General features: G+C 37.3%; 1 protein-coding gene across 5 annotated transcripts in view; it reads right to left on the minus strand.

The window, feature by feature from the left end:
- caln1 (calneuron 1) overlaps positions 1-25,773 on the minus strand; it is a 61,731-nt gene extending 35,958 nt beyond the window's left edge. Inside the window, exons 1-6 of one of the 5 annotated variants that reach the window (XM_046863111.1) lie at positions 25,671-25,773; positions 25,421-25,552; positions 23,161-23,471; positions 18,716-18,840; positions 8,251-8,394; positions 1,341-1,453 (exon numbers count right to left, since the gene is read on the minus strand). In XM_046863111.1, coding sequence (XP_046719067.1) covers positions 1,341-1,453; positions 8,251-8,394; positions 18,716-18,833 — 375 coding nt within the window. In that variant the 5' untranslated portion in view covers positions 18,834-18,840; positions 23,161-23,471; positions 25,421-25,552; positions 25,671-25,773. Of the gene's footprint in view, positions 1-1,340; positions 1,454-8,250; positions 8,395-18,715; positions 18,841-21,655; positions 22,008-23,160; positions 23,676-25,420; positions 25,556-25,670 lie in introns of those variants that run through there. The other 4 variants (XM_046863110.1, XM_046863112.1, XM_046863109.1 and 1 more) reach the window with 4 other exon arrangements.
- Positions 25,774-27,301: the final 1,528 nt, after the last annotated feature.

Below are 27,301 nucleotides of genomic sequence, written 5' to 3' on the forward strand. Positions count from 1 at the left end.
ATATGATATGATATGATAAGCAGAAATCTTATAGGACAGCAAGAACAGGTAAAGTGGAACATAGACTAAAAACATAGTGTGCATTAAATCACAGTGGTGTGGCAACTCACAAGCTATAAGATCAGCATGGGAAACAAAGAACAGACTTGATATGCAGTACAGCAGAGGATATAAATACTTAACAGTCACGTCCTCCAAGAAACTCAGGGATTCATTCATAAACCATAATTAAACCCGTCACAGACTCGTGTAGAGTTATGAAGTCATCACTGTGCCGAAATGAAAAATTATATCATTACTTTATATAAGGTGATGTATTCTAATATATATATATATATATATATATATATATATATATATATATATATATATATATATATATATATATGAAAAAAAGTGTCTGTACGAACAATTGTCACTCATTAAAGAGGAGCTTATTTAATTTTTAGCCTGTTCTGTCATCTCTATTATTTATGTAAGGTAGGTTTGTTTGTACCTACCTTAGCATATCTTGTGTGAGATAAGCGAAAGGGAACGTACCCTTTTTCTTAAACAAGAGAGAGGATAATCAGCTTCAGCAATCTCCTGTGTTTAAGAATGTACTGCACTGTCTTTGAAGACTGGCCCTGGTGTAAGTAAAAGCAGACACCAGAAACGGACCTTTTCTGTTTTGGGACATGTCTTTAAGTTCTCACCATGACTAAAGAATGCACATTGAATAGTGAAGTAGTCAGCGCTCAAATGGAGGAGAAAATTTGTCACAGTACACCCTATTGCCCATTAACACCAGGACTGGATGAGTCAGATGCCCTTCACAGGAAGCACAAAGAGGAGAGTCAATCGCAGCACTTAGACGCAGTGGAAATCATTGGGTTCCATGTGACTTTCTGGCACTTTTCTTTTGCAAAACCACAGCAGATATTAATTTACTAATTAAAATGCTGAAATTGTTACCTTTGAATGGCTGATCAGGATTTGCTCAATAAGTAACATACAATAACTGGGTTTCGTCACAGAAAAGTGTGAAGGAGGTCATGACCTTGCAGATCTGCATTTGCAACCAGCCAAGGTCACATGAGCACTTTATATTTTTACATTGCATGAGTAATCATCTGCATGTTTGCTATCCCAGCATTCTTCATCTTAACACATCCATTACTAAGCCTGTCTATGCTACACATACCATGTATCAGCAGTAAGTACTGAAATTGAACTATATAATGGCTCAATGTTGATTTATCAAGTACATGTAAGATTCAGATATTGGATACTTTCATGGATAACAATTATATACAAGAGCAAGTGAAATCCTTTTGCAGGAAGTAGCAATGGGTACATACCTGCCAAAATATGCTGTCTATTGTGTTCCCAAGAAAGCCTTCCCGTGTTTCAGACGAGAGAAGTTTGGGGCCCAGTATCGTCATAAACTCATCAAAATCCACCTGTCCGTCCCCTGCAAAAAAAACGCACAATAAGTTGCATTTCCCACACGATTATTTGATAAATAGCAAACTAAGCATGTTAGGTATATACTGATTGTAGATAAAAAAAAAAAAGATAAGGTTTTCAAATCCAGCAACCATTTCTGTATCAATCTGGGCATTTGTTCTGGTCTTGAGTCTTAACCACAATCTGCATATGAGAATCTTATCACCATCAAAACTTCAGCGACTTACCAGTATATGTTCCAGCAGGTGTCGAGAGTCATTTCTTCTAAATTAGCAGTGTGTTTTGTCAAAAAATGTGAGGGTTTTGGTCTCATATGACAAAACACCATTCCTAATAATTTTGAGAGCGATTAATTCTTAATATTTAAAAAGCAAAACATGTAGCTATGCAATAAAATTAGGCAGAGTCTTACATTGTATAAAGTTTATAGTCACATGCATGAAAGTGTATATAAACACACATAGAGACAAAAATGACTAAAAACCAAATTTTTCTTTCAGTCACTTAAACCTCTGCCCCAGACTTTATGCATCTTTAGTGTGTCATTCGGATGAATCATCAGCAGAAAAGTCTATAAATTGAAAAAGACACAAATGTGAGGTGTTTTCTTTAAATGCCAGTAAAGCATCTTTCTCTTCTAATGCAGACCTTTTCAAACCAAACTTGCTGTGCCGCAAGTGCCTAATCACAGCTCTCGCTTCCTAAGAGTTGAGTCAACTGCAGTTAAATTGGTCTCATTCCTATACTGTACTCAATTCCACAGGCACTGAGATACTCAGCCATTTCACTGCACTGATTGACTGAAGATCATATGTCTTTTAATTATTACTAAGCTAGGAGTTTGGGAGATAAACAAACTAGCACATCCGTCCATCTATTCAGTCATCCATCTATCCATTTTTCCATCTTTTTATTGACTGTATAATTTGTTTAATTATTTTTGTTCAATGGACAATAAAATGTATACACACTCTGGTATGAATTTAAATGGGTACCCAAAACGGATCCATTCATCCATCTATCATTCTACCTACCTATTTATTTTTTACTTTAGTGATTCGTCATTCTTGTCACACATTGGATATAAAAAGTAAACACACTTTGTTTTGACATAAAAAATACAATTTAAATACATCATGACATACCATTTATTTCATCTTTGTTGTGATATAGCAACAGAACTCAAGTTCAAGTGCATCTTGATTTTTGGACAGTTAGTTCTTGTACCTGCTTAGTTAGATGTTAATGGACAATGGTTTCAGAAAATGGATAAAACTAAAGTGATGATGTCAGGAAACTCCTACAGAAACAGCTTATTTTTATTTGGTGTTCAGGAGAATCACTAATGAGAAGAGTATGAATATTACATTTGAACGAGTTCATTCCGAGCAAAGTCACATGTCAGGAAAAAGTTTGGCAGCTGAGATTTTCAAGAAGCATTAGAAGCATGGTTACTGATAGACTGGGTTTATCTATCCCACAGTCCCACAACATTGAAGAATCTCCAGTTATGACGGAAAGCCTGCTGCGGGTCTGGGTGGAGGATAAGAATAAAGAAGCTAAAAAAATCTGGAGCAAAACGATGGAGGGCTTCGAAAATATTAAAAAGCAGGTTATATTGGTTTTAGGAAGACATAGAAACCAATGTATTAATTACAGCACAGGTGTGATATGAGCAGATATGTTTTGTATTGATGTTTGTTATGACTTTAGCTTGGAGACCAATAAAAAAGTATTACAAAATAAATAGCAAATGAAATCACAAATGCATTATTTCATATGGCTTATGATATTTTGGAAAGAACAAGGGCAATGTACTGAAGGTAAAAATGGCAGATTTGGTTGGACGGAGGGATGCAATGAAAAATATAAAGTTGAGAACAGCAGGATCCCTGACAATCTACAGTGATAGACAACATCGATGAGAAAGCAGTCCATCATATAGTTCTGATATTTGTCATTCAGATTCATCTAGCAATTTATTAATTATTAGTTTTTTTAATTTATGAAAGTGGTAATGGGTAAGATGTTGGATCAGAGCGTTGTGAGTTCAAACCCCCTTGGTTTGGCCATTAGGTAAGGCCCTTAACCCTCAACTGCTAAGTAAATAATCAATTGTAATTCATCACGCTGCATAAGGGCATCTGCCAAATGCCATAAATGTGAATGTAGTTTAGGTTCTCACACACCTATAGAAGTCAAGAGGTCAAGTCAAGCCAAGAAGCTATTTATTGTCATTTCAACCATATATAGCCAAAGCAGCACACAGTCAAATGAGACAACGTTCCTCCAGAACCCTGGTGCTACAATAAACAACATAAAGCTACATAACAGAAAACACAGAGCTAAGGACTAGTAAGTGTCCTCACCACATATAGTGCATCCTGTGCAACCTGGTGCAATCAGTGCAAGACAGAGTAGAACAAATAAACAAAACACAAAAAAGTGCCACCAGTAAACCGACTGTATTTTATACAGTACAGTGTTCAGAGAGAACTGAGTACAGGAGTCTACTTGTAAGTAAACAAATGTAAACAAAAGGATTTTGCAAAACAGCAATAGCAGCAGTAAAGAAGGATGTGCAAAAACAGCATGTAAACAGCATGTAAACAGTTTGTAATAATGAAGTAATATAATATGGGTGAAAATAAATACATGGATGTGTGAAATCAGTATGAGAGTGTTTAAATCCGGGTTGTACAGATCAGTAACACAGTTGAGTGTGTGTGTGTGTGTGTGTGTGTGTGTGTGTGTGTGTGTGTGTGCGTGAGAATGAGAATGATTTTATTTTGATTGCACTTACATACATAGAATGTTATCAAAATAAAGATGAGACCATCACTAGACATAATGATTTGTTGACTGGGTTAAATGAATATGAAAAGAAAGATCCGAAGAACCAAAGTTTACGCTCCATTTTAAACACAAATCTTGTCTGTCCATAATTTAGTTTTAGAATCACTTGCAAGCTCTATTATGGTCTATATTGACCAATCAAATCTTTTCTTTTTAGCCAGTCCAGCTTACTTCAACTTCAACTATTACACATATACTGTATTAGTTCCTCACTATATGACAAATAGCTTGAAATCATCAACCATTACTTTTTTACTTACATGTAAACAGCATGGATACAATATTGGCACAGATCTTTACTTATAATTTTACATGTTTTATTGTTTTATTTATTTTTATTTAAAAAATATACATTGAAATTAAGTGTAGAGTATATTAGTGAATTTGTCTTATCCTAATTAATTTTTTTTTTTTAAAAAGGACCAGCTACATGTCTTTTATTAGAGGCCACTGATATTACAAACATGTAGCTGTATTGTTTATAGCTTGAATAGCTGTAATAGACACTCTAATGTACTATAGATGGGATTGTTTCTGTTTTTATTGTACTCTAAGTTTCAGTAATCTGTAAAACTGAACCAGTTAAGCAAATTACAGCCTTACAATGTTTTAAATTTATTTATTTATAAACATTATGAAATTATAAATGAGGGGGAACCATTGCATTTTTCATTTTGTTAATATTACATTTCCTTCTTAGGAAAGTTTGGTCTCCTCTGCTCTAGAGAAATTAAGAGATCAAACAAATGCATGTGAAATTACAGTCCAATAACTGCATTGGCATCATTTACTATGACCATGGGACAACCTTGTATTATTTTAATAGAATTAAAAATAGTGGGTTCATCACTCTGGAAGCCAGAGAAACTAAGACATAAGCATAAATCAGTGGCTTAGAGATTTTGCATTTCGGTATAACTTGTGGCCTGAAGAATGCATGTTGCTGTTTTGGTTGGTTTGCTATTTCCAGCCCTTTTGTGAGACTAGCCCTTTAGTTCCAATTCAAGGATGAAATTATATTTTCATGACTTACATTAATTATTGGAGTTGTTTACTATTTGTATTTTATCTGTAATCCACATGTCAGTTGTGGATAAATTGTTGTAACAGTGGAAAGACTTTCTGAGGCTAGCACTTCTAATATGACCTTCTTTTGATACCTGGCTCAACCTCAAAAGAAGATTTGAACATGACTGAAATGTTTAGTAACATTACACACGCTATCGTATCCTATAAAAACACTGCAGAATTGTTTTTCAGTGTTGGAGCTGGTATTAAGCACATTATCTCAAAAGCTCTCAGAAACAAACATTGAATTCTACAACCATATGGAGCGAGAACAAGCCGGGTAAAACTGTTTACTAAGAAACTAACAAAGTTATTCAACCTATCAAGTTTGGCTGTAATGCAATCATACATACAGTACAGACCAAAAGTTAGGACACACCTTCTCATTCAAAGAGTTTTCTTTATTTTCATGACTATGAAAATTGTAGAGTCACACTGAAGGCATCAAGGGCTATTTGACCAAGAAGGAGAGTGATGGGGTGCTGCGCCAGATGACCTGGACTCCACAGTCACCGGACCTGAACCCAATCGAGATGGTTTAGGGGTGAGCTGGACCGCAGAGTGAAGGCAAAAGGGCCAACAAGTGCCAAGCATCTCTCGGGGAACTCCTTCAAGACTGTTGGAAGACCATTTCAGGTGACTACCTCTTGAAGCTCATCAAGAGAATGCCAAGAGTGTGCAAAGCAGTAATCAAAGCAAAAGGTGGCTACTTTGAAAAACCTAGAATATGACATTTTTCAGTTGTTTCACATCTTTTTTGTTATGTATATAATTCCATATATAATTCCACATGTGTTAATTCATAGTTTTGATGCCTTCAGTGTGAATCTACAATTTTCATAGTCATGAAAATAAAGAAAACTCTTTGAATGAGAAGGTGTGTCCAACTTTTGGTCTGTACTGTAAATAGTAAACAATGAAATATGTGCATTCAATTGCACTAATAAAAGCACTACATGAGCATTTACCGAGCCTCAGAAACAAATGATTAAATATGGTTTGTACTGTATGCTGTAATAACTGCAAGTCTAAACCATGGCATGTAGCTCTTGTTATATAAATATAAAAGTATGTATTTTATTGTGTTTATAGCAGGAAGCCTTTGTCAAGGGTTCTCTTGGTGTGTGAATTGTGTTATTCAGTCTCTATTTCTCACTTTTGACATGTTTTCTCTTTAATGTCTAATTTATTTTTTGCTTAACTGTTGCCATTCAAAAATGAAAATCTACAATTTTCCACATAAACAACACTAGAAACCAAAACTATTCCAGCATGACATTGTTCCTGAACACAAAGCAAGCTTTACGAAGTCATGGTTTGCAGAGATCTAACTTAACCCCATAAGCAAATAGGTGTGCTTTCATTTGAAACCTAACTAACATCAAGTTGAGAATTATCTTAAAATTCGCAGGAATCCGCAGCGGGACTGAATGTTCAGGAGCGTTAGGAATAACATTTTGGTATTAAAGTGACAATGACTAGATTAATTCACTTAAGGTACCATAGGGGCTGTGGGGATGCGGAGTTCCGGGGGACTACTCAATAGTTTATTTTGTAAATTGCAGTGGTGGACAGTAACGTAAGTAGTTTTTTTGCGTATCTGTACCGATGTATTTCCATTTGTCAAATATCTTATTTACGAGTGGGAAAAACGTTTAATTGGTCAAGCACACAGCAATCCACCAATCAGGGACGAGCGCACGCTCTGTTTAAAACTTGTTTCGATTGCCGCCTGGCAGTGGCGGACCCAGGGCAGCTCATTTGCACGGTCGCGTTAATTATCATATCATGTCACGGTGAATGTACCTGGTCGGGACACGGAGTGTGCACCCACCGCCCGGAGAAGTTCCCTCACTCATACACTCAGAAAGGAGAGGCGGGGGTTGGGTGACGTCACCTCAGTCTTCAGGGTTTCCAGTGGAAGAACTGATAAGACCTGGAGTGACGTCACGTCAGTAAGAAGAGCTGAATCCAAATTAAAATTATGGATGACAAAAAAAAGGTCTAAACCCTCAGGAGCCCAATTCAGAAAGAAAGAGGAAAAAAGTAGGGGGGAAACATGCAAAAGATAAAGGTGTGTATGCAGCTTTATCACTCATCTCGTTATGAGGATAGTAAAGGCTAATGCATTTAATGAATGCTAACTGTATATCAATTCGGTTATGCTGTGTTGCCTGCTATGCTTTTATTTATAGAGCAACAATATTTCTTTTAGCTTGCATAGCATATTTTACCTACTGTATCTCTACTCAAGTACATGCCTTTGTATACTTTGTCCACCACTGGTAAATTGTTAATTCACTAGCTTTTGGGTGAAAGAGTATTTTGCAATCCAGAAATCTAGACAATAAAGGCCAAACATAATACAGTAAAACCCTGGATAGCGAGTAACTTGCGTTATGAACGCTTTGTAGGACGTGCAAATTGTGTATTCAGATTTAATTTGCATTGCGAACATCGAGCATCAGGTGAACGGCTCACGCTCAACTGAGACGATGTTTTTTTCTCTCTATCGCTGCGTTAAACAGTGGGAGCTCAGATCAGCTTCCTGCGTATTCGTCCTAATTCGGCATGTATGCCTTGTACAGGCAGCATCCACGTGATTGTACTATTTACTATAGTGACTACGTGTTTTCTCATAGAATGTGATTTGTTTCAGATACATTAGGGACAATAATTTGTACATAAAATACCATTAAAAATCATGTTTATATGAATATTTTTGGGTGTGTGGAACGGATTATCTGAGTTTACATCGTTTCCTTTGGGAAAATTCGCTTTGCATTACGAATAAATTGCATTGCAAGCACTTTTCCTGAACGAATTAAGATCACAATCCAAGGTTTCACTGTATGTGCATCTGAATTCGTAACTCACCATCCATGTCCAGTCTCTGCATGATGATGGCCAGCTCCACTTCACTGGGCATGTACCCGAGTGAGCGCATGGCCATGCCGAGCTCCTGTTTGGAGATGAAGCCGTTGCCGTCGCGATCCAGCACCCTAAAGGCCTCACGGATTTCTGCCAAAACAAACAAACAGACAACTCAACACTCCGTACTCTCCCGCCATTGAACCTTTCATCCTTCACAGCTTATCCCAGCCTCTGATTAGTACACAGAGTGGCACAGACTCAAGTTAACAAAATCAATTCAACCATTTCTGCTGCAGCTGCTGTTTCGCACCTCAAAGCCTCCACCAGCCCTCCGTGGCCAATGTTTATTTCTGTTTAACACTCTGACTGTGTGTGTGTTTGTGTACTTGTGTATGTATATGTGTAAAAAATAGGGGCCAACAGAAAAAAGGAACAGTAGACTCAAGCACAGAGCAATGAATATATATATATATATATATATATATATATATATATATATATATATATAAATTCTAAACACACAAATACACAAAACAATTCACAAATAATAATAAAAAAATATCTGATATAATCCCAATAAATAAATAAAAAACACTCAATGAGGATGCAGCAAAGACCCTTAATGTTTTGCCAGTTTTTTATGTGCACTTATCTACACTAAGCATTGTCTCAGGACACATCATAAACATTTATGGGCATCAATAATGAAGAAACTATTTTCAAAGTAATTTTCATCCAGCATTAAAGGCCTAGGATATGTCCCAGCTGAAAAAATTCTTATAAACCAGTGTTTAGTGGACGATCAGTAATATTGTTCTCAGGATCTCAGAAGTTCAGTGCTGATATGGTAACTATAGAGCTGGAATCAGTAGAATTAAGTTTCTGTCATACATGCACAGAATAGCAGAGATGAGATTAAATTTATACTAGTCAGGATAAAGAGCTCATGCAAGTCAAAGTAAACAATTCAAGACATCAGGTACAAAGTGAAGTTTGATAAACAGGAAGAGTAATCCACAAACACAGCAGGAGCTCAAAACTGGCACACAGGCTTAAAATATAGGCTGAAGGGAACAAACAAACCTTTATAAAATGGACAGTTCAGATAATTTTTTATCTTTTCTCTTATATTTTACTGTCTTAGAAAATATATGGAATTTCTCACTTGATTTCACACCATGTTTTTTTGGGTAGCGGTAGCTCAGTGGTTAAGATGTTGGACTTCGAATCGGAAGGTTGTGAAGTCAAATCTATTCACTCTACTAATCGCATGACTTGTTAAATACCACCTTTAAATGCAAAATACCTCATTAACATCGCTGAAGTGGTAATCAGGAGGGACTTTCAGTAGGTAATCAGTAGAATTTCCTGTTTTCAGCTGATGCAGCATTCAGAAAAGTGGCTCCCACATATCAACACAAACACTTACAAACTGTAAATGTCAAAACTAAAACCAAAATAAAAAATAAAACAGATCAGAACTCCAGGTCCAGGCATAAATCTGCCATTTGTGTGGCATTTTCTCATCTCAGTGTACAGCAAGTGCATACTTGTAAGCAAAAATGCCAGCAGCATAAATAAGAAAAAAAAAATTGCAATGCCAAGAATGCACCTCTGCACTGCTTCACACTGTGCCTATCTCTTATTTTATTTTATTTGTTTGAAAGGGTGTCATAGTTGCACAGTTTGCAGGACTTTACAATTATGGCATATGGCATATACCCATCGTGATAAAATGCTTCGAGAGGCTCGTCATGAGGCACATCAAGACCCAGCTTCCACCCGCACTGAACCCGATGCAGTGTGCATACCGTCCAAACCGCTCCACGGACAATGCTATCTCCACAATCCTTCATCTGGCCCTCACCCACCTAGACAACAAAGACTCTTATGTAAGGAGGCTGTTCATAGACTTCAGTTCAGCATTTAACACAATCGTCTCTCAGCACCTGATTGAGAAGCTGAGCCTACTGGGCCTGAACACCTCCCTGGACTTCCTGACTGGGAGACCTCAGCCAGTCCGGATCGGAAACAGCATCTCCAACACCACCACACTGAGCGCTGAAGCCCCTCAGGGCTCAGCCCACTGCTGTTCACTCTGCTGACTCACGATTGTGAAGCTCAAATCATATCATCAAGTTTGCCGACGACACGACCGTAGTGGGTCTCATCAGCAAGAACAACGAGTCAGCATACAGAGAGGAGGTGCAACGGTTAACAGCCTGGTGTGGAGCCAACAACCTGTCTCTGAACGTGGACAAAACCAAAGAGATGGTTGTTGACTTCAGGAAAACACAGAGTGACCATTCTCCACTGATCATCAATGAATCCTCAGTGGAGATTGTCAAGAGCACCAAATTCCTTGGTGTTCACTTGGCGGATAACCTCACCTGGTCACTTAACACCAGCTCCATCACCAAAAAAGCCCAGCAGCGTCTCTACTTCCTGAGAAGGCTGAGGAAAGCTCATCTCCCTCCCTTATCTCCCTCCCGCAAGACCCTACAGAGGATAGTGAGGACAGCTGAAAAGATCATCTGAGTCTCTCTCACCTCTAATATGGACATTTACACCACACGCTGCATCCGCAAAGCTAACAGCATTTTGGACGACCCCACTCACCCGTCACACACACACTTTTTACCCTCCCGCCATCAGGGAAGCGGTTCGCATTCGGGCGGCCACATCCAGACTGTGCAACAGTTTCTTCCCTCAAGCCATCAGGCTACTAAACAAACAACTGAACTGAACTCTCACACACACACTCTGTGTGACTGATCTGTACAAGCTGGACTCAACACACATCATACACTTCGCACACCCATGATTCAGAACCACTCACACTAATCATTACCGCAAAATGTTTACATGTCGTTTTTGCACATCTTCCGGGATTGCTGCTATTTGTTCTTTCGCACAATATTCTGTCCACATTTTTTTGACACTGTTCACTTTATCTTGATTGCTGCTATTTGTTTATTTGCACAATATTCTGTTTACATTTTTCTGCTACTGTTCACCTTATTTTGTTAGGACAGGTTTACTGGCAGAGCTATTTTGTGTTTTGTGTATTGTCTTGCAATGTCCTGTGTTGTCTTGCACTGTCTTGTGTTGTCTTTTTGCACCAGGTTGCACACATGCACTTTATGTGGCGGGGATCTTTCTACTAGTTCTTGGCCCTGTGTTTTTCTGTTTCTGTGACTGTTGTTTTATGTTGTTTTATGTAGCATCGGGGTTCTGGAGGAACGTTGTTTCATTTCACTGTGTACTGCATCAGCTATATATGGTTGAAATGACAATAAAAGCTTCTTGACTCTTGACTTGACTTGACTTGATATGGCAGACGCCTTTATCCGACTTTCAACTGAGCAGTTAAGTGGTAAGGCTCAAGGACCCAGCAATTGTAGCTTAACAGTGATGGAATTTGAACTTATAACCTACTGATCCATGAGCTACCACCTCCCCAGGAGCTGTATATGGTTCAAATGACAAAAAAGTCACTTGATGTGTCGATTTAATAAGTCTATTGGGACAGCGGTCCCCAATATTTTTGGGTTTAATGTCAGACAATATTTTCACGGACCGGCCTTTAAGGAGTGGCTGATAAATACAACAAAATAAAATTATACAATGATTTAAATATAATAATAAACATGACCTCACTGTGTTGTGTTTTTGTTCATTTTGCTAGCTTGGAGGTTTCAATTTAGCGGTAATGTATTATGAGTTAGCGGCCGGAGCAGCCCCTTTAAGAAGGTAGCGGATGGAGGTGAGACATGTGACAGAGGCATCATGACATGCATCAAGGGTGAGTCATAGACAGATGTGGCGTAGAGAATCCGGTAATTTTCCTAAATAAAACATTGTTCAGAATCAGATAATAAATAAAACTAAAATAAAGTTATGTATTCTTTTTGTGATTGGCCCGGTACCAATTGACCCACGGACCGAGGGTTGGGGACCACTGTATTGGGATCAAGGACACCATCTTCAAATATAGTCCGTCAGTCTGTACGCAGTATGTAAGTGTGTTTGGTATTCTCACAAGCATTAATGCAACATTAAAAAGGGAAAAGTAGCAGCTGAGTGGTTAAAGTGTTGGACTTGTGTTCTGAAGGTCATGAGTTCAAATGCCAGCAACACCAAGTGCTAGTGCTGTACCCTTGGGCAAGGCCCTTAACCCTTAACTGCTCAAGTTGTATGAATGAGTCTGCCAAGTGCTGTAAATCTAATACAAGAATTAATGTGGCATTATTACCAATTTCACCACTTTTTGATTCACGTACATAATTATTTCTGAACAGACTGGCAATGAAACAGACAATGTCAATTAATCAATTATATATATATATATATATATATATATATATATATATATATATATATATATATATATATATATATATATAAACTTAAATTTCATTTGTATTTGTCAACTTAATATTCAATCTATTATGAACTACTAAGTCAGTCATTAGCAAATAATGATAACCATTAGCATTTCTTTGGAAATTCATTAGTCTTTTAAAAGGTCAAAATGCTTTTTGTTTTGTCTTTAATGTTTCTAACTGGTTAGCTAGAAAAATCTTGTTGAATGATGCGAAATGCATTTTTAAAAAAGGCAGATGAAATGGCTTGACTGAGTGGGTTTAAAATTATACCGTTCAAAACACCAACGCTTCCTTTATTTTAAGGTCAAAAGCATATAATGAATGACTCTGAACACTACAGGATGACGGCAAACTGCAGCACACACACATTAAGTGCGCAGCTCGAAGGTGTGCTAATCGCATGGCATACTTACATATTTTATTCTGTATTCTGCTGTTCACATTTTGTACATATTTGATTTTAGGTAGTTCCAAAAGAAAACAGATAGGCGCCTGTGGTGAATGGAAGACTATTCACAGTAAGTCATTATTGACATTAATATCATTTAGGAAGAGATATAATTATTAATTAAGAAGATGTATGTTCTTTAGAAATATATTCATTTATGTAAAGCTGCTTTGGAACAACATCCATTGCCCAACTGAAATCTCCATTAACCATACTAAATTAATTATGGAATTTATATTTGGATGAAGAGGCATCTAACCTCTGAGTCTACTTGTTCTTCATGATTTTACTGTATGTTGCAAAAAAGCTATTATTTTATTTCTGTATGAATTGTTAATGTGCGTTTTATTCAATGTCTCACCGTAAACTTGGTCCCAAATATCCACTGACTTGAAAACACCTTGTCTTTTATGTTTTTAAAACAAATTCTTTTGTTTTTGTATACAACAAAGTGGGTAAAAGGCAGAAACACAGAAGAATTGGACAGTGAATGACTGGACAAAGTTCTGTAGACAGACAAGTCCAAATTTGACATTTCCGGCTCTAACAGAGAAACTTATGTACGACAGACAGGAGAGGACATGTTAAACATGGAGGTGGAATCTTAAAGGATTGATGTTGTTTTGGAGCAGGGAAGGTTGGAGACTTATCCCAGGTAAGAGGAATACTGAACCAACATGGCAACCATTCCATATGTCAACACCACTTAATTCCATCTATACTGCAGCTAACTGTAACCAACAATGTCCAAGCTCTGTAAACATTATAAAAATAGACAACAGTCAGCTGGAGTGTTATATATCATGAAATGCCTGCCGAGTCACTGCACCTAAATCCTATTAAATTACTCTGGGATGATCTGGATCACAAGGTCAGAAAGAAATATCCAACTATTGAAGAACACCTTTGGCAGGTTTTACAAGAGGTATGGCAAAGTATTTCAGTTGAATGTTTGAAGAAAATAACTGTCCATATAAAGCTCTTACTTATGTTAAGGCAGGATTTTTAAAGTAAAATAAATATTAACATCTACCCATTTACAGTATCTCACAAAAGTGAGTACACCCCTCACATTTTTTAGTATATCTTCGAAGGGGGACAATACTATAGAAATGAAGGATAGATATATTTTAGAGTAGTCAATGTGCCTGAATAACTGCCAACAAAATTTAGTACACCCTAACTGAACGTGTCCAAAGTATAATATTTTGTGAGAGCACCACTGTTATCCAGCATTGCCTTAATCCTCCTGGGCATGGAATTCACCAGAGCTGCACAGGTTGTTGCTGGGATCCTCTTCCACTCCTCTATAATGACATCAGGGAGCTTCCGGATTTTAGAGACATGGCGCTTCTCCACCTTCCCCTTGAGGATGCTCGACAGGTGCTCAATAGGGTTCAGGTCTGAAAACATACTTGGCCACTCCATCACCTTCAACCTTCTGCTTCCTCAGCAAGGCAGTTGTCATCTTGGTGGTGTGTTTGGGGTTGTTATAATGTTGGAAAACTGGCGTTCAGTTCAGTTCAGTATCTGAAGGGAGCGCCTTGTGTTCTGCTTCAGAATGTCACAGTACATGTTGGAATCCATGATTCCCTCAATGAACCGCAGCTTCCCAGTACCAGCAGCGCTCATGCAGCCCCGGACCATGATGCTACCACCACCACGCTTAACTGTAGGCAAGACACAATTTAAGCCCTCTGAGCCAAACAAGTTTATCTTAGTTTAGAGCACAAGACATGGTTTTAGTATTTCATACTCTTGGACAGGTTTACTACAGCCAACTGTTTGCAGGCTTTCATGTGAGCCAGCTTCCACTGACAAATGGACCTTCAGCTTCTGCAACCTCTAAAGCAATGCTGCAGCACTCATCAAATGTTTTTTGAAGCAGCTTCTGCAGTGGACGCACAGCACAAGGACTTGACCTTTTGATCCTTGTGCCGGCTGTTCCGAGTGAAACCTGTCTTGGAAAACCTCTGTATGACCCTGGCCACTGTACTGTAACTCAGTTTCAGGGTGTTACTGATCTTCTTATAGCCTGGGCATCTTTGTGGAGAGCAACAATTCTAATTCTCAAATCCTCAGAAAGTTCTTTGCGATGAGGTGCCATTTTTTTAAATCCAGTGGTCAGTATGAGAGAATTGTACTCAAAGCACCAAATTTTAATTGCTCTAATACAAGAGACACAAATTTGTATGGTCCTGTCAAGCAGACAAAAACATGAACATGATGAATAGGACAAGTGACTTTGCATGGTTAAGCAACGTACAGCTGTTATTACTTAGGGTGTACTCACATTTTTTTAGTTATTTTGACATTAATGGCTGTATGTTCTATATGTTTTTTTTAGAGGACAGTAAATCTGTACTGCTATACAAGCTTCACATTGACTCCTCTAAAACATATCCAAGTTTCATTTCTATAGTATTGTTGCTTAGAAGATATACAAAAATGGTTGCTAAAAAAGAGGGGTGTACTCACTTTCATGAGATACTGTATATATTTGTTTTTGTTCAAAGTAAAGCTTCATACCAATAAATTACTTAGTTTGTTGCATATAAAAGGAAAAAGTGTGTGTCTCTCAAAAACTATAAAGTAATAGGTGTTTCCACCTCAACATTATGTATACTCAACATTAGTGTAATAACTTTATAGATTAATAAGAAGGATCTTTCCAACATGCTACTCTACATGCTATTTCTTTCTATCGAACACAACAATGTCAACAAAATTCGCACCAGGATTTGTAAACACATCTACTTCACCATAAATGTCTGTAATCTGAATCAGGGTTGAGTTTTACTGTAAGTATATATCTAACACACTACTCAGTTCAGTGGGAAATGTAAAAAACAAAACAAAAACAATTATCCACACAGCTTTTAAGACCATTACCAAATGTGAAGTGTCTTATTTATAGCAACACCCTGAGTTATATTGATTATCCTGCATCATCACAAGCACTTGAAATATAATTGAATTCAACTTCACAGCAAACCTCAGAATCCTCTGATAGAAAACCAGTGATTATAGCTGACCAGTTAAATATTCTGTGCATTACTGTTCAGACAAGTGTGTCTCCACTAAGACATTCAACTTATTTTTGTGCATATCTACTCATAAATATATAAGTGCCACCGATGAGTCAGGCTATTGAGTGTCTCTCTGCATCCAAGGCTGATCTGAACACAACTCTCATTTTGACAAATGCAGCTCCTCCATAATGGCTGATTTATAAGATCTGAATGCTGAGCTGTGATGTGACATCAGGCTGATGCTGCACATTTCTATAAAATGAAAAAGAGACTAATGAATAAAGTACAGAAATGCCCCAAGTGCAGTTGGAACTCCAGTAGATTCAGATCAGTATAAGTAAATAAGAGAAAAAGATGATTTCATATGACGCTTTATAAATCAGTTTGTCTTCTGCAAATAATCACGTTTGTTATATTAGCAGAAAAACCAACATGCTCATATGGGATGATTTCATCTGTGGACATGAAAAACAACACCAGTGTATGAAACATTTCATAAATCATTTAAAAACGCCTTTTCTGAAGATTCAAGGTGTACAATCTCTGAATATTTATTCTTGAAGTACATTCCTAAATTTTTTATTTCATGAATTTTTAAAATATATTCTGTTTATGTATGCTGGGGTTAAAATTCGGATTTATGAGCTAGGAGAGCTCTACTTCACTGATTAAATATTCATCTTTGCAAGTAAGGCAGGCAGGCAGGCAGACAGACAGACAGACAGGCAGACAGACAGACAGACAGACAGACAGACAGATAGATATAGATGTGGTCATGCAATGGGATTGTAAATGGCAGGGCCATGCAAACATTCTCAAAGCCTAAACATTGTAAAAGGGTAAACAGTGTAAAAACATTGGAGTAAAGTGGCAAATCATCTGAATATGAATACTGAATGTTAATAGTTGCAAATTCTAGTAAAAATAAATGTAATATTACTTGTTCATATGCTCAGACAAATTATTATTAAAACATAAACAATATAAGGTTAAAAACGTCCTGCTCTATGAAGAAATGATTTTCACATTTCAAGCCTTTAATATTTAGAAAGAAGGGAAATTATCTGCAAAAAAATATCCAGGACGACTTCAGCCTTAGAAATAAATCTTTAGAAATACACTATATGGGCAAAAAACTGGGGCACCTGACTTTCCCAGCCATGTTAACACAGTCAGTGGCACACAGTTGTGTAGGATGTATTTGGGTGCAGTAGCATAAAATTTTCCTTTCATTCAAACTAGGAGATAAACCTTTTCCAGGAAGTAATGATCCTGTACACAAATCAAGCTCCATGAACATACTGCATGGTTTACATGAGTTGGAGTGGAAGAAGATCTTGAGTGGCCTGCTATAGAGTTCTGACTTTAACCCTATTGAACACCTTTACAATGAATTGGAACGCTAAGCGCACCCAGGACCTACTTTAATATCTGCCTTTACTAACACCCTTGTAGCTAAAAGAGCACAGATTTCCACAAGCACACTCCAAAGCTTTATGGAACATTATCCCAGAGATTATTATTACTGCGAATGGGGACTACATGTGGAATGGGATTTTTTTTTTAAAGCACATACAATGTGTCAAACAATTCCTTATATGTAAATTCACACAGTATATTTAAATCGAAATTTAAAAAAAATACAAAAAGATTATATTTCAGTGTTTTTTAGAGTTGGAAACATGGAACTGTGTATCCACAGTGATCATATGTAATAACATAATGTGACATTTTCTATCTACTGTATCTATTTTCTCTTCCATTAGCACATTTGTATTTAACACACAACTGACTTAACTAAAGACATATTTTTACAATTTTGATATACAAATATATAGTATAAGGTAAAATGTTTGTGGACTCCTGAGCACCACACCCACAGAGTGTTTTTTTTCTTCCCAAACTGCATATATATTTGTATGCTGTAGCATTACAATTTCCCTCCACTGGAACCAAGAGGCCCAAACACCATTCCAACATGAAACACTCCTATAAACTCCATGAAGAAATGATTGGCCAAGTTTGGTGTGAAAGACCTGAATTCAATACCAGTGAAACTTATGGGATGGTTTGAAACTGTGGACTTTGTGACGGCTGCTCACTCAAATCCAAATAACTTTTAACGTGTCTGCATGTGAAATATTATCAAAATCTAGTGGAAAGTCTACTCAGAGTGTGAAGATAATTATAGCAGAAAAGGGAAGACCTACACCATCCATGGTTGTCTAATGGGATGTTCAGTACTCAGGAATCTATATACTTTTGGCTATTAGGATAGTACAAGAACTCTGCATGCTGCTAATTTAAAACAAATTGTGAAAGCTCAACACTGCAGAGGTCCTACCAGATTTAGTGGTCTATACATGCATTAATCGTTCAGGCTTGCCAGGCTTATTTCATTTCCTCTCTGAATTGACAAAAGTCATTATCTGGGGTGACTGAGTATAATATATATTCAATTATTTGATCAGTAGATCATACAGAACTGCCAAAATCTTTATTTATAGATTATTTCATAAAATCATTGAACACTCCAGCAGTAAATGAGAGCATTGCTTGCATGTGTATATGTGCTTCGGAGAGAGCTGATTTTCACTCACCATCTAGTTCCTCTGCAGAGATACTAGCCAGCTGGTCGCTATCGCTGCGTTCAGACAGAGAGCGGCTCAGATAGTTGCCTTTATACAGCAGCCCTGCCGTCACATGATGGAAGGGCATCTTCTCCCTAAACAACAATGGAAAACAATAGACTGAAAGTTAGCAATTCTGCTTGCAGCAAACTCTCAGTAGAATCCGGAAACAAACAAGAGATATAAATGTGCCAACATTTATTCATTCCAAAAAACCATGCCACATCCAGTGCTCATTAGCATTCGTAGTGTGTTGCACTGAATAAGGAGAAAACTGGAAATTCCTTTGTTGCCTAGTGTTTTGTTACAATTTCAATGTAGTTATTATTTTGTGAAAATTATGCAATTAGGTGTTAAAATTACAATTCATTCTGCAAAAGGAATTGCAGATATTTTGGAAATCACTATACAGACTTTGATATAATTACATTTAAATTTCCTTACATTTTAAAAGATGAATTGACCAAAGATTGAGTCTAATCTTTAAAACAGAGAAATTCCATTCATTCTTTCAGTACAAATTCATTTTATGTACAAAATTCATATCAGGCTGATAATTTCAATGTGTATCATGTCCCTGAGTTAAAGTTGGCATAAACACAGCCAGTGTAAGACATACTGTGACAATAATACTGTGTAATAATAACAAAAGTAATTCAGAGAGTCTTTACTTTTATATAAATGAAACACAGGCTGCAGTATCACCAAAGAGCTAATAAATATTTTAAACCCATAAAATATTATTAAAAATTGTACAATGCGTCAATTCTTTACCCGTATTACCAGAGCTAAAAACCCTCTATGAGCAGCAAAAATCCATCCAAATTTATTTTGCTTGAATCAGTTCTCAGTTTTCGAGTCATCTAAATGATTTCACTTCCTAGCACAAAACCTGGCCAACTCTAAAGCTAATGCATAAGGCACAGTAACATTTTCATGGACCACCAGGACACCCAGCATGGAATTTCCCCCAGTTCAGCAGACATTCTGCGCTTTGGGATCGGAGCCCATACACGGTGTGAATACACAGCCTGAGCCTGGGTCACAGTCAGCTGTAAAAGAGTAAAGAAAACCAGAGCTAATACAAGCAGGCCAGATTTAAAGTGCAGCCCACTGAAGGTCGTTCAGCTGATTGCATGCTGCTGACTGTAAAAGATGGATGCTGCTGGGGGACCAGCAGTCGTGAACCCAACAGCAAGCCAAGTGAACCATAATGAAATGGGTGATTGTAAATCAGCGAGTGAAATGAAATCAGCTCAGTGTGATCGGGTATTTTTCCACTGAGGTGAGAAAACCGACTATTCCTTCCAGTAAGCTCTCATCATCGGGGTCTGCATACTATTTCAATATTATTCTATTATTAATGACGCAGTAATATGGACATGGATTATGACGGCCTATTTTCCAGCTGCTTGTACTGTTTCATTAATGAGTGCATTTCAACTCATTTACAACCTATTAATTTAATCGCCACTTACTGGATGTAATCAGCAAATAACAAAGTGGCAGCATGAATACGGTTTTCAATAACAATTCAACAATCCTTTTTAAACGTACACTTTGAGGTGCCTAGTGCTTGGCTGGTCATAACAGTTTTTTTTTGGCACCGACTAAAGCTTCAGGCCGTTAAATTATCCAGTCTGTCCATATTTTTCACATGAAAAACCTTTACATTGAAAGCATCCAAGTTTTTTTTTTTTTCCAATGTGAATTTCAATAAACACACTGTGCACATCTTATCCAAATAGAGCTAAAGGACAGAATAAATCACAGTACTGGAATTATCACAGCCCCAGCTGAGCAGTCCAGTGTGGCACATTTAATTAAGCTAATTATCTCGATGTCTCTAGTTGTCCAGGGGATTGCAATTGAATTTGTTTCGGCTGTAGATCATAACTGGTGAATAATAGAGTATTTGAGATCACAAGCAACTCCAAAGCATTTGCTGTCATCACTGTTATCCTTCGGTATAAACCAAATCCTGAAAAGAATTGGGTAAATACTCGATTTTAATATGATGTGCAATGTACTTTGGGACTGCTTGACCATTTCTTTACGTATTTTAATAAACAGGAGGAGACTGAAGCGAAGCCCCCATGCGGTGTCTTGAGAACACCTTGGAGCCGAGAAGAGGATGACTAATCCAACTGCTGTTCCACTAAAGAGCAAAGCCTTTCAAATCACATTTCTTTTTGTGCAAAAGCACAAAAGGTCAGTGAGAACACCTTCCACATTAAAATAAAACCCAGCACTGCTGAAACACATTGTGACTAGGTGGAAAAAGTGGCAAGAGACAACAGGAGAAAGAAAAAGCGATGGTGTGTGTTTGAGAGAGAGAGAGAGAGAGAGAGAGAGAGAGAGAGAGAGAGACATTGATTACAAGCATTTTGTCCGACTAGGGACTAAACTTTAACAGATAACAGTGTTGACTTTTTTTTTTTAAAACCCTTCCTAACTTCTTACAAATAACAGACCGAAGAAACTGCCCTTTTATATATATATATATATATATATATATATATTTTGAAGAGTGACAAGAAGAAAGGAACTTATTCAGTATGGTAAAATAAAAATATAAACAATATCAAGTATAAGCTACTTGTAAATGGCAAAACTTAATAATAAACACTTAGAAGAATCAAATGTCAATATTTGCTAGTATATTTGCTAAAATAAAACTGAAAACCCTATTAAAATGAAGAAAAACTAATATTTATATTATATTTATTTATTAAATATATATATATATATATATATAATAGCTCTAAAAAGAAAAGAAAATCAATACATCGTACAATAAAAGCAGCACAACATAAGCACAAAGTCAAGTAACCTTCTACCACCTCCTCTAAACACCTTGGTAGAAAAAGTATCCTTCAGGCTCAGCCCTGGCATTCTGCTTCATCTTACCCATTCTGGCGGCATTCCTCGGGGTACTGCAGTGTCCCATCCTCTTCATCACCGTCCCAAATTCCCTCCTTTGTCCCCCTCTTCGGATCGGTATCCTCCATCAGAAAGAAAAGAAGCAGGCACCGGGCAGCTCAGCCCGACCACCTCCTGTCTCGGCTCCTCTCCCGAAGGAGCATGGAGCAAGAGTTAAATCCCAGGGCGATCTCTTCAGCAGGTAGTCACTTGTTCGCATCCACAGTCCGTCAAATGAAAACGCACTTGCTGCAAGTTCATTACAGGAGCTGGATGATTAGAGTAGCAGATCATACTCTGCGGTTCAGAGTGTAGTTGCAGCAGTGTCTCAAGACTGGCTGCTCCATAGTGATTTGTGAGCGAAGGCGCTCCCTTAAAGCACTTACGCAGCACACAGTGCCTCTTGAGTCACTATTACTATTTCAGACAGACGCACTTACCGGCTCTCAAGGGAATCAGCATCAACTGTAATCACCAGTGAGGCTGAAGACACATTGTCAACTGGATGAAGGATTTAAGTGATGGGTTTTTTACTGGTTTGAATGTTAGGTCTGGAAACTGAACCTGAAACGGTGTCTTTTAGAGATGGGTGATGATTGATCTTTAAGTAGAAAACACACACTTTCAGTAACATTTGCTGAAAACAGTCCTACAAGCGTAATGTCAAAACAAGCCTGTGCTTTGTGATTTTGTAATTTGGTGATTTTATTTACTCTGGATTGCAGAAGTGTATAAATGGCAGCACTCATCAGCAATCTGATTTGTGAGCTGTGCTGAAATCGATACTGGTGTGTATTCTATTAGCAATGCTCTACTGATTTATTCATTAATTGTATTCCCATCAGATCATTAAATTCAAACACATCCATCCACCAGCAAAGTCTTGTCGAGGACATTCAATAAATAGATGATGATGATGATGATGATATGATCATTTCAATATTATTATTATTATTATTATTATTATTATTATTATTATCAGTAGTAGTAGTATTAGTAGATATATTATTGCTCTATTATTTAATCATTTAAATACATTCTTATGTGTTTGATTTGTATTTATTTTATTTTATTTTATTTATTTTATTTTATTTATTTATATATATATATATATATATATATATATATATATATATATATATATATATATATATATATATTTTGCAGTTTCTCTTTGGAATGAAACCAAATCAGATGGCATGCAAAACCTGCGGTATGAACAAGTGTGTGTGTGTGTGTGTGTGTGTGTGTGTGTGTGTGTGTGTGTGTGTGTGTGTGTGTGTGTGTGTGTGTGTGTGTGAGAGAGAGAGAGAGAGAGAGAGAGAGAGAGCGCTATGATTTTGATTTCAGTCTGATTTCAGATTAGAATGAATCAGACAACAGGTGCAAAACAGCTCAGAAGCGATCCGTCGAAAGATTTCGCCATTTTTTTTTACCATGTAATTACTTTTATTCCGCATATTTTTTAATGTCAAACTTTTTGGAAGGCTCACCTTGAAAAGTAAGATCCAGTGTTTGGAAGTCACGCGCGCAGTCAGATCCGATCCGACATCCGATCCATTGGATCAGGGATAGAGGGATAAATAAATAAATAAATAAATAAATAAATAAATAGGAAACTGGTCGTGGGTTTAATGTCTGTTCCGCGGAAGTAGAATGCGTGGCATGAGTCCAGATCGCGTCCCAGATCCAGAAGATCGAAATCCAGTCAAAAGCGACAGCTTTCCATCATCTCCACATCCGCCTCGGAAACACACGCGGCTCGGGTGGGCTTCGGTACCCCTCCTCCTTAAGTGACAGCTCTCTGCTGTGGACATCCAAATGAGTAATGAGGAAAGTACTGCTCACCAAAGAGGTGACCGATAACAGTGTGTGGAGGGGAAACAACTGGCACAGAAGCGATCAAGGACCATCTCGGAAAGAGCAGGGGTCCAGCTCGAATTGTTTGTGTAGTGATGTGCGAGCTGCTCTGCCGCTTTCCCACGGTTACCTTCACAGCATTAACCCGTGCATGCCTTCCACACTGCCTGCTACATGATGATGTGGAAGCACTACGCCACCACAGGCTCTTACACAACACTATACAACCAGGAACCAGAGAAGAAGACCACACGAGTTGTCTACTAATGAATACTAATGACTACACTTTGCCCTCAAAGATAAATAAATGTAAAGATATCAATTCAAAGATCAAGATACATTATTTATACCATATGCTTACTGTATACACACTTGTATTATCCATTAAATTCGTTTTCTAAATACCACACAGGGTCATGAGGAAGCCTGGAGTTGTGGAGAACTTGGGGCACAAGGCAACAGACACCCTGGGTGGGGTCGCCAACCCATTATAGGGCACGATTGTGCACATATACACTGATTTATACAATACAAACTAATCAAAAATTCCAATCAGACTACAATGTAGGTTTTTGGACTGAGAGAGGAAACCAAAATATGCAAAAGAAACGTGAAGCAAAGGAGAAAAGTATTTAGATGGAGATGTTCTCATGCCAAAGGTGCAAGACCCCATTAGTGTACTAAATAGTGTCTAGCACAGGGGTCACCAACCTTTTGACCCTTCAATAACAAATAACAAATTTGCTCAATTTCCCTTTAATTATATTTTATTATTAATAATTCATGATATTTATCTATATCTAGTTATCTATATTTTAATATTGTCATCAAATTCACAACAATGAAAGTGTGAATAAAAAAAATTAAAAAAGCAACAAAATATTAGATGCAGCTCACATAAATGGCGCTATGGTGAGCTATTTTTAGAAAAGGCCCTGACTCATGTGGTCCTTGCGGGTGACCTGGGCACCATGTTGGTGACCCCTGGTCTAGCATCTTGTGGCAGTGTACCATTGTGGCATTCACCTATAATCAAAGCTACACCCCTCAGTCAGTACTGCCCAAAAATGTGTTAAAAATACACTCCCACATACTGATACCACACTACATATAAGTTATAGGCAAAAAACTGCTCATTAAACATCTAATTTCATAACCTCCAGTCTTCTCGCTTTCTTCTAGATTTTTGAGAATGGTTGTGATGATTTGTTTGGTGAGGAGGAGTGGCATTAAGACAGAATATTGTGAGTTCAAATCTTAGCATCATCACACTGGGCCCTTAAGCAAGGTCCTTAACTTGAAACTGCTCAGCTGTATGAATGAGATAAATATAAAATGTGGTGCCTTTTCACTTCTGTAAGTCACTTTGGGTAATGGTGTCTGGGAAATACTGTTAATTATGAAAATATATATGGCTCTGTGCCAGTTCTTCCATTCCAACCTTGGCAAACCATGCCTTTGTAGATCATACCTTGTGCACGGGGGTCTGTAATTCTACTGTTTTTTGTTTTTTTAATGAACCCACATGCGTATGATAATCAGGTGAAGAAACATGTCTATACAGTAGAATACTATATATTTACTACAATCTTATGTTACATTTAAACTAATAAATAGCAAAGCTAATTTACAGTAATTACCCACAGAGCAAAATTGGTTTGACCCAGTGATGGACCACACAACCAACTTTTAATTGGCCCAAATACAGCAATGAATTATGGTACATGACTGGACCAGGTCTGGTTGCCAGAACTCGGTCCTTAGCATTTAAACAAAAGATTTGATATTTTAACCAACAAAATACAAGCCTTTAATGTCAATGTGATGTTTCAAAAAGCTTTAAACATCTATGATTAAGTTCATGAACAAGTGGCATTGTGCACACAACTTAACCTGTTGTACTCTCCTGATGCTCTTTTCTCTTAATCCTCTCTCTCCTGCCCCCTTCCCTATCCGGGGACACATATAGCCAGGAATCGATTTTCTTTTATGTGGCCACAGACGTCAGGTGGTTACGCCTCACAGCTGCTAAAACATACATGTAACATTTAACTTTCCGATGATGTTAACTCATACTAACTCTACAATCCAAAAACAGCAACACATACTAACTATATAAAAAAAAAGGCCAGTTATCACTTACCAAACTTTGTGTGTTTTGCTCCAGAGTAGAGAAGTCCACGATGGTTGGTGAAGTGCTGCCTCAAGAGCGCATTAGCGTCCGCTGTTCTAGATCTGACCTGATTGGTAGATTTAGATTAGATTGGTAGAGAATCTACTTATTTATTGACTTATTTATTTATTCATTTGCCATAATAGACATTTTAAGAGAGAAGAATTATATGTAAAAACTTGGCCTTATGCATTAAAAAGGTTTAGAGAAAAATTGAAATATGTTTAATATTATTATAGAATATAAAGGGTTTTATAATTAAATTACCATACATTTTTCTTCCTAAATCATTTTCATTTTTTGTTTGATGGAACCTTGTTGCATGCAGGAATCGGGGAAACAGCTGTGTGTTTGAAAATATTATTACTTTACTTTACTATCTAAAATTACATTTTAACTGTGGGATACGACTGTCCACACGTATGTGGCCCACAGTTCTATAATTTTCGTCTGAGCGAAATAATACACATAATGACTGGCCCATATCTTTTTTGCTGCCTTGAAGACGGTTCCATCTCCACCATAAACAGGCCATGTTGTGTTCACATGCCTCATGCCAGTGCCAACTGAATGCCAACTGTGCCGGCTTCATTCCAAATTCAGCTCCAGAAGTCTTTGCTACTTGGGTAGTTGTCTATGTGTCCACAGGTTGTAAAATACTTAGCCCTTAGTGCCGGCCTACTAAATAGTATGCATACAGATATGAAATAGCATGCTACCACATGGTAAAATAGCCCTGTACTGGTGGAAACAATGGAGGAGAATTTACTGTCTAGAGAGAGCCACTGTTGCATAAACTATAGAGTAAGGCAATATAGTAGCAAACAAATGTTTTTGTAATGTAATGTAACAGTAGTAAACTAAATGAGTGCCATAAAATCTGGGGTTATCGCTCACGATATAGAAATCGTGGTGGCAAGTGGTGTTGCATCACAGTTTACACATGCCAGTATCTATGGCTTCTCTAAGTTACCTGTAAGTGGGAATGTTTGTGTAAATGTATTTATTTGAGTCCGTGATGCTCCGTGATCTCCTAGGAATTATTCCTGTTTCAGATTTATTTTTATCCGTGAATGAAGCACTTTTTTTGCCTTTTTTTTTTTTTCAAAAAGCAAAAATTGCATTCACAAGAAGTGAACATGCAAAAGTAATAGTATATTTAATTATGCTTATTTTTGTTTTTAAATAATTACAACAATGTTAATCTGTGATCATTATCCATAATGCTATAAGTACACATTAGCGGCTTGTAGACTAGGCAAGTCTCGATTGAGCGTGTCTCAGCCATAAAGAGAATAAGAGAGGGAGAGAGAGAGAAAGAGAGAGAGAGGGGGTAATCTAAAGATTAAAATTCATCCAGAAAAGGAAAGTAATTAAGAAACACCTAATACCCACTTTATTCCAGCAGTTTTAGTATTCCTCAGACCTCATTGAAAGCTGAATGTGGGTCAGCATGTATTCATTAATCACTGCTAAATGAGAAATACACTGGCCCCATGCATCACCATCTAAAGAACAATTTCTCTTCTTAGTGCTAATTCATTCCAAAAAACACTGTTCATTGGATAAAGGAGTATAAATCACCAGACTCTTTTATGCAT

The sequence above is a fragment of the Silurus meridionalis genome, chromosome 12 (assembly GCF_014805685.1).
Source record: "Silurus meridionalis isolate SWU-2019-XX chromosome 12, ASM1480568v1, whole genome shotgun sequence".
Classification (NCBI taxonomy): Eukaryota; Metazoa; Chordata; class Actinopteri; order Siluriformes; family Siluridae; genus Silurus; species Silurus meridionalis.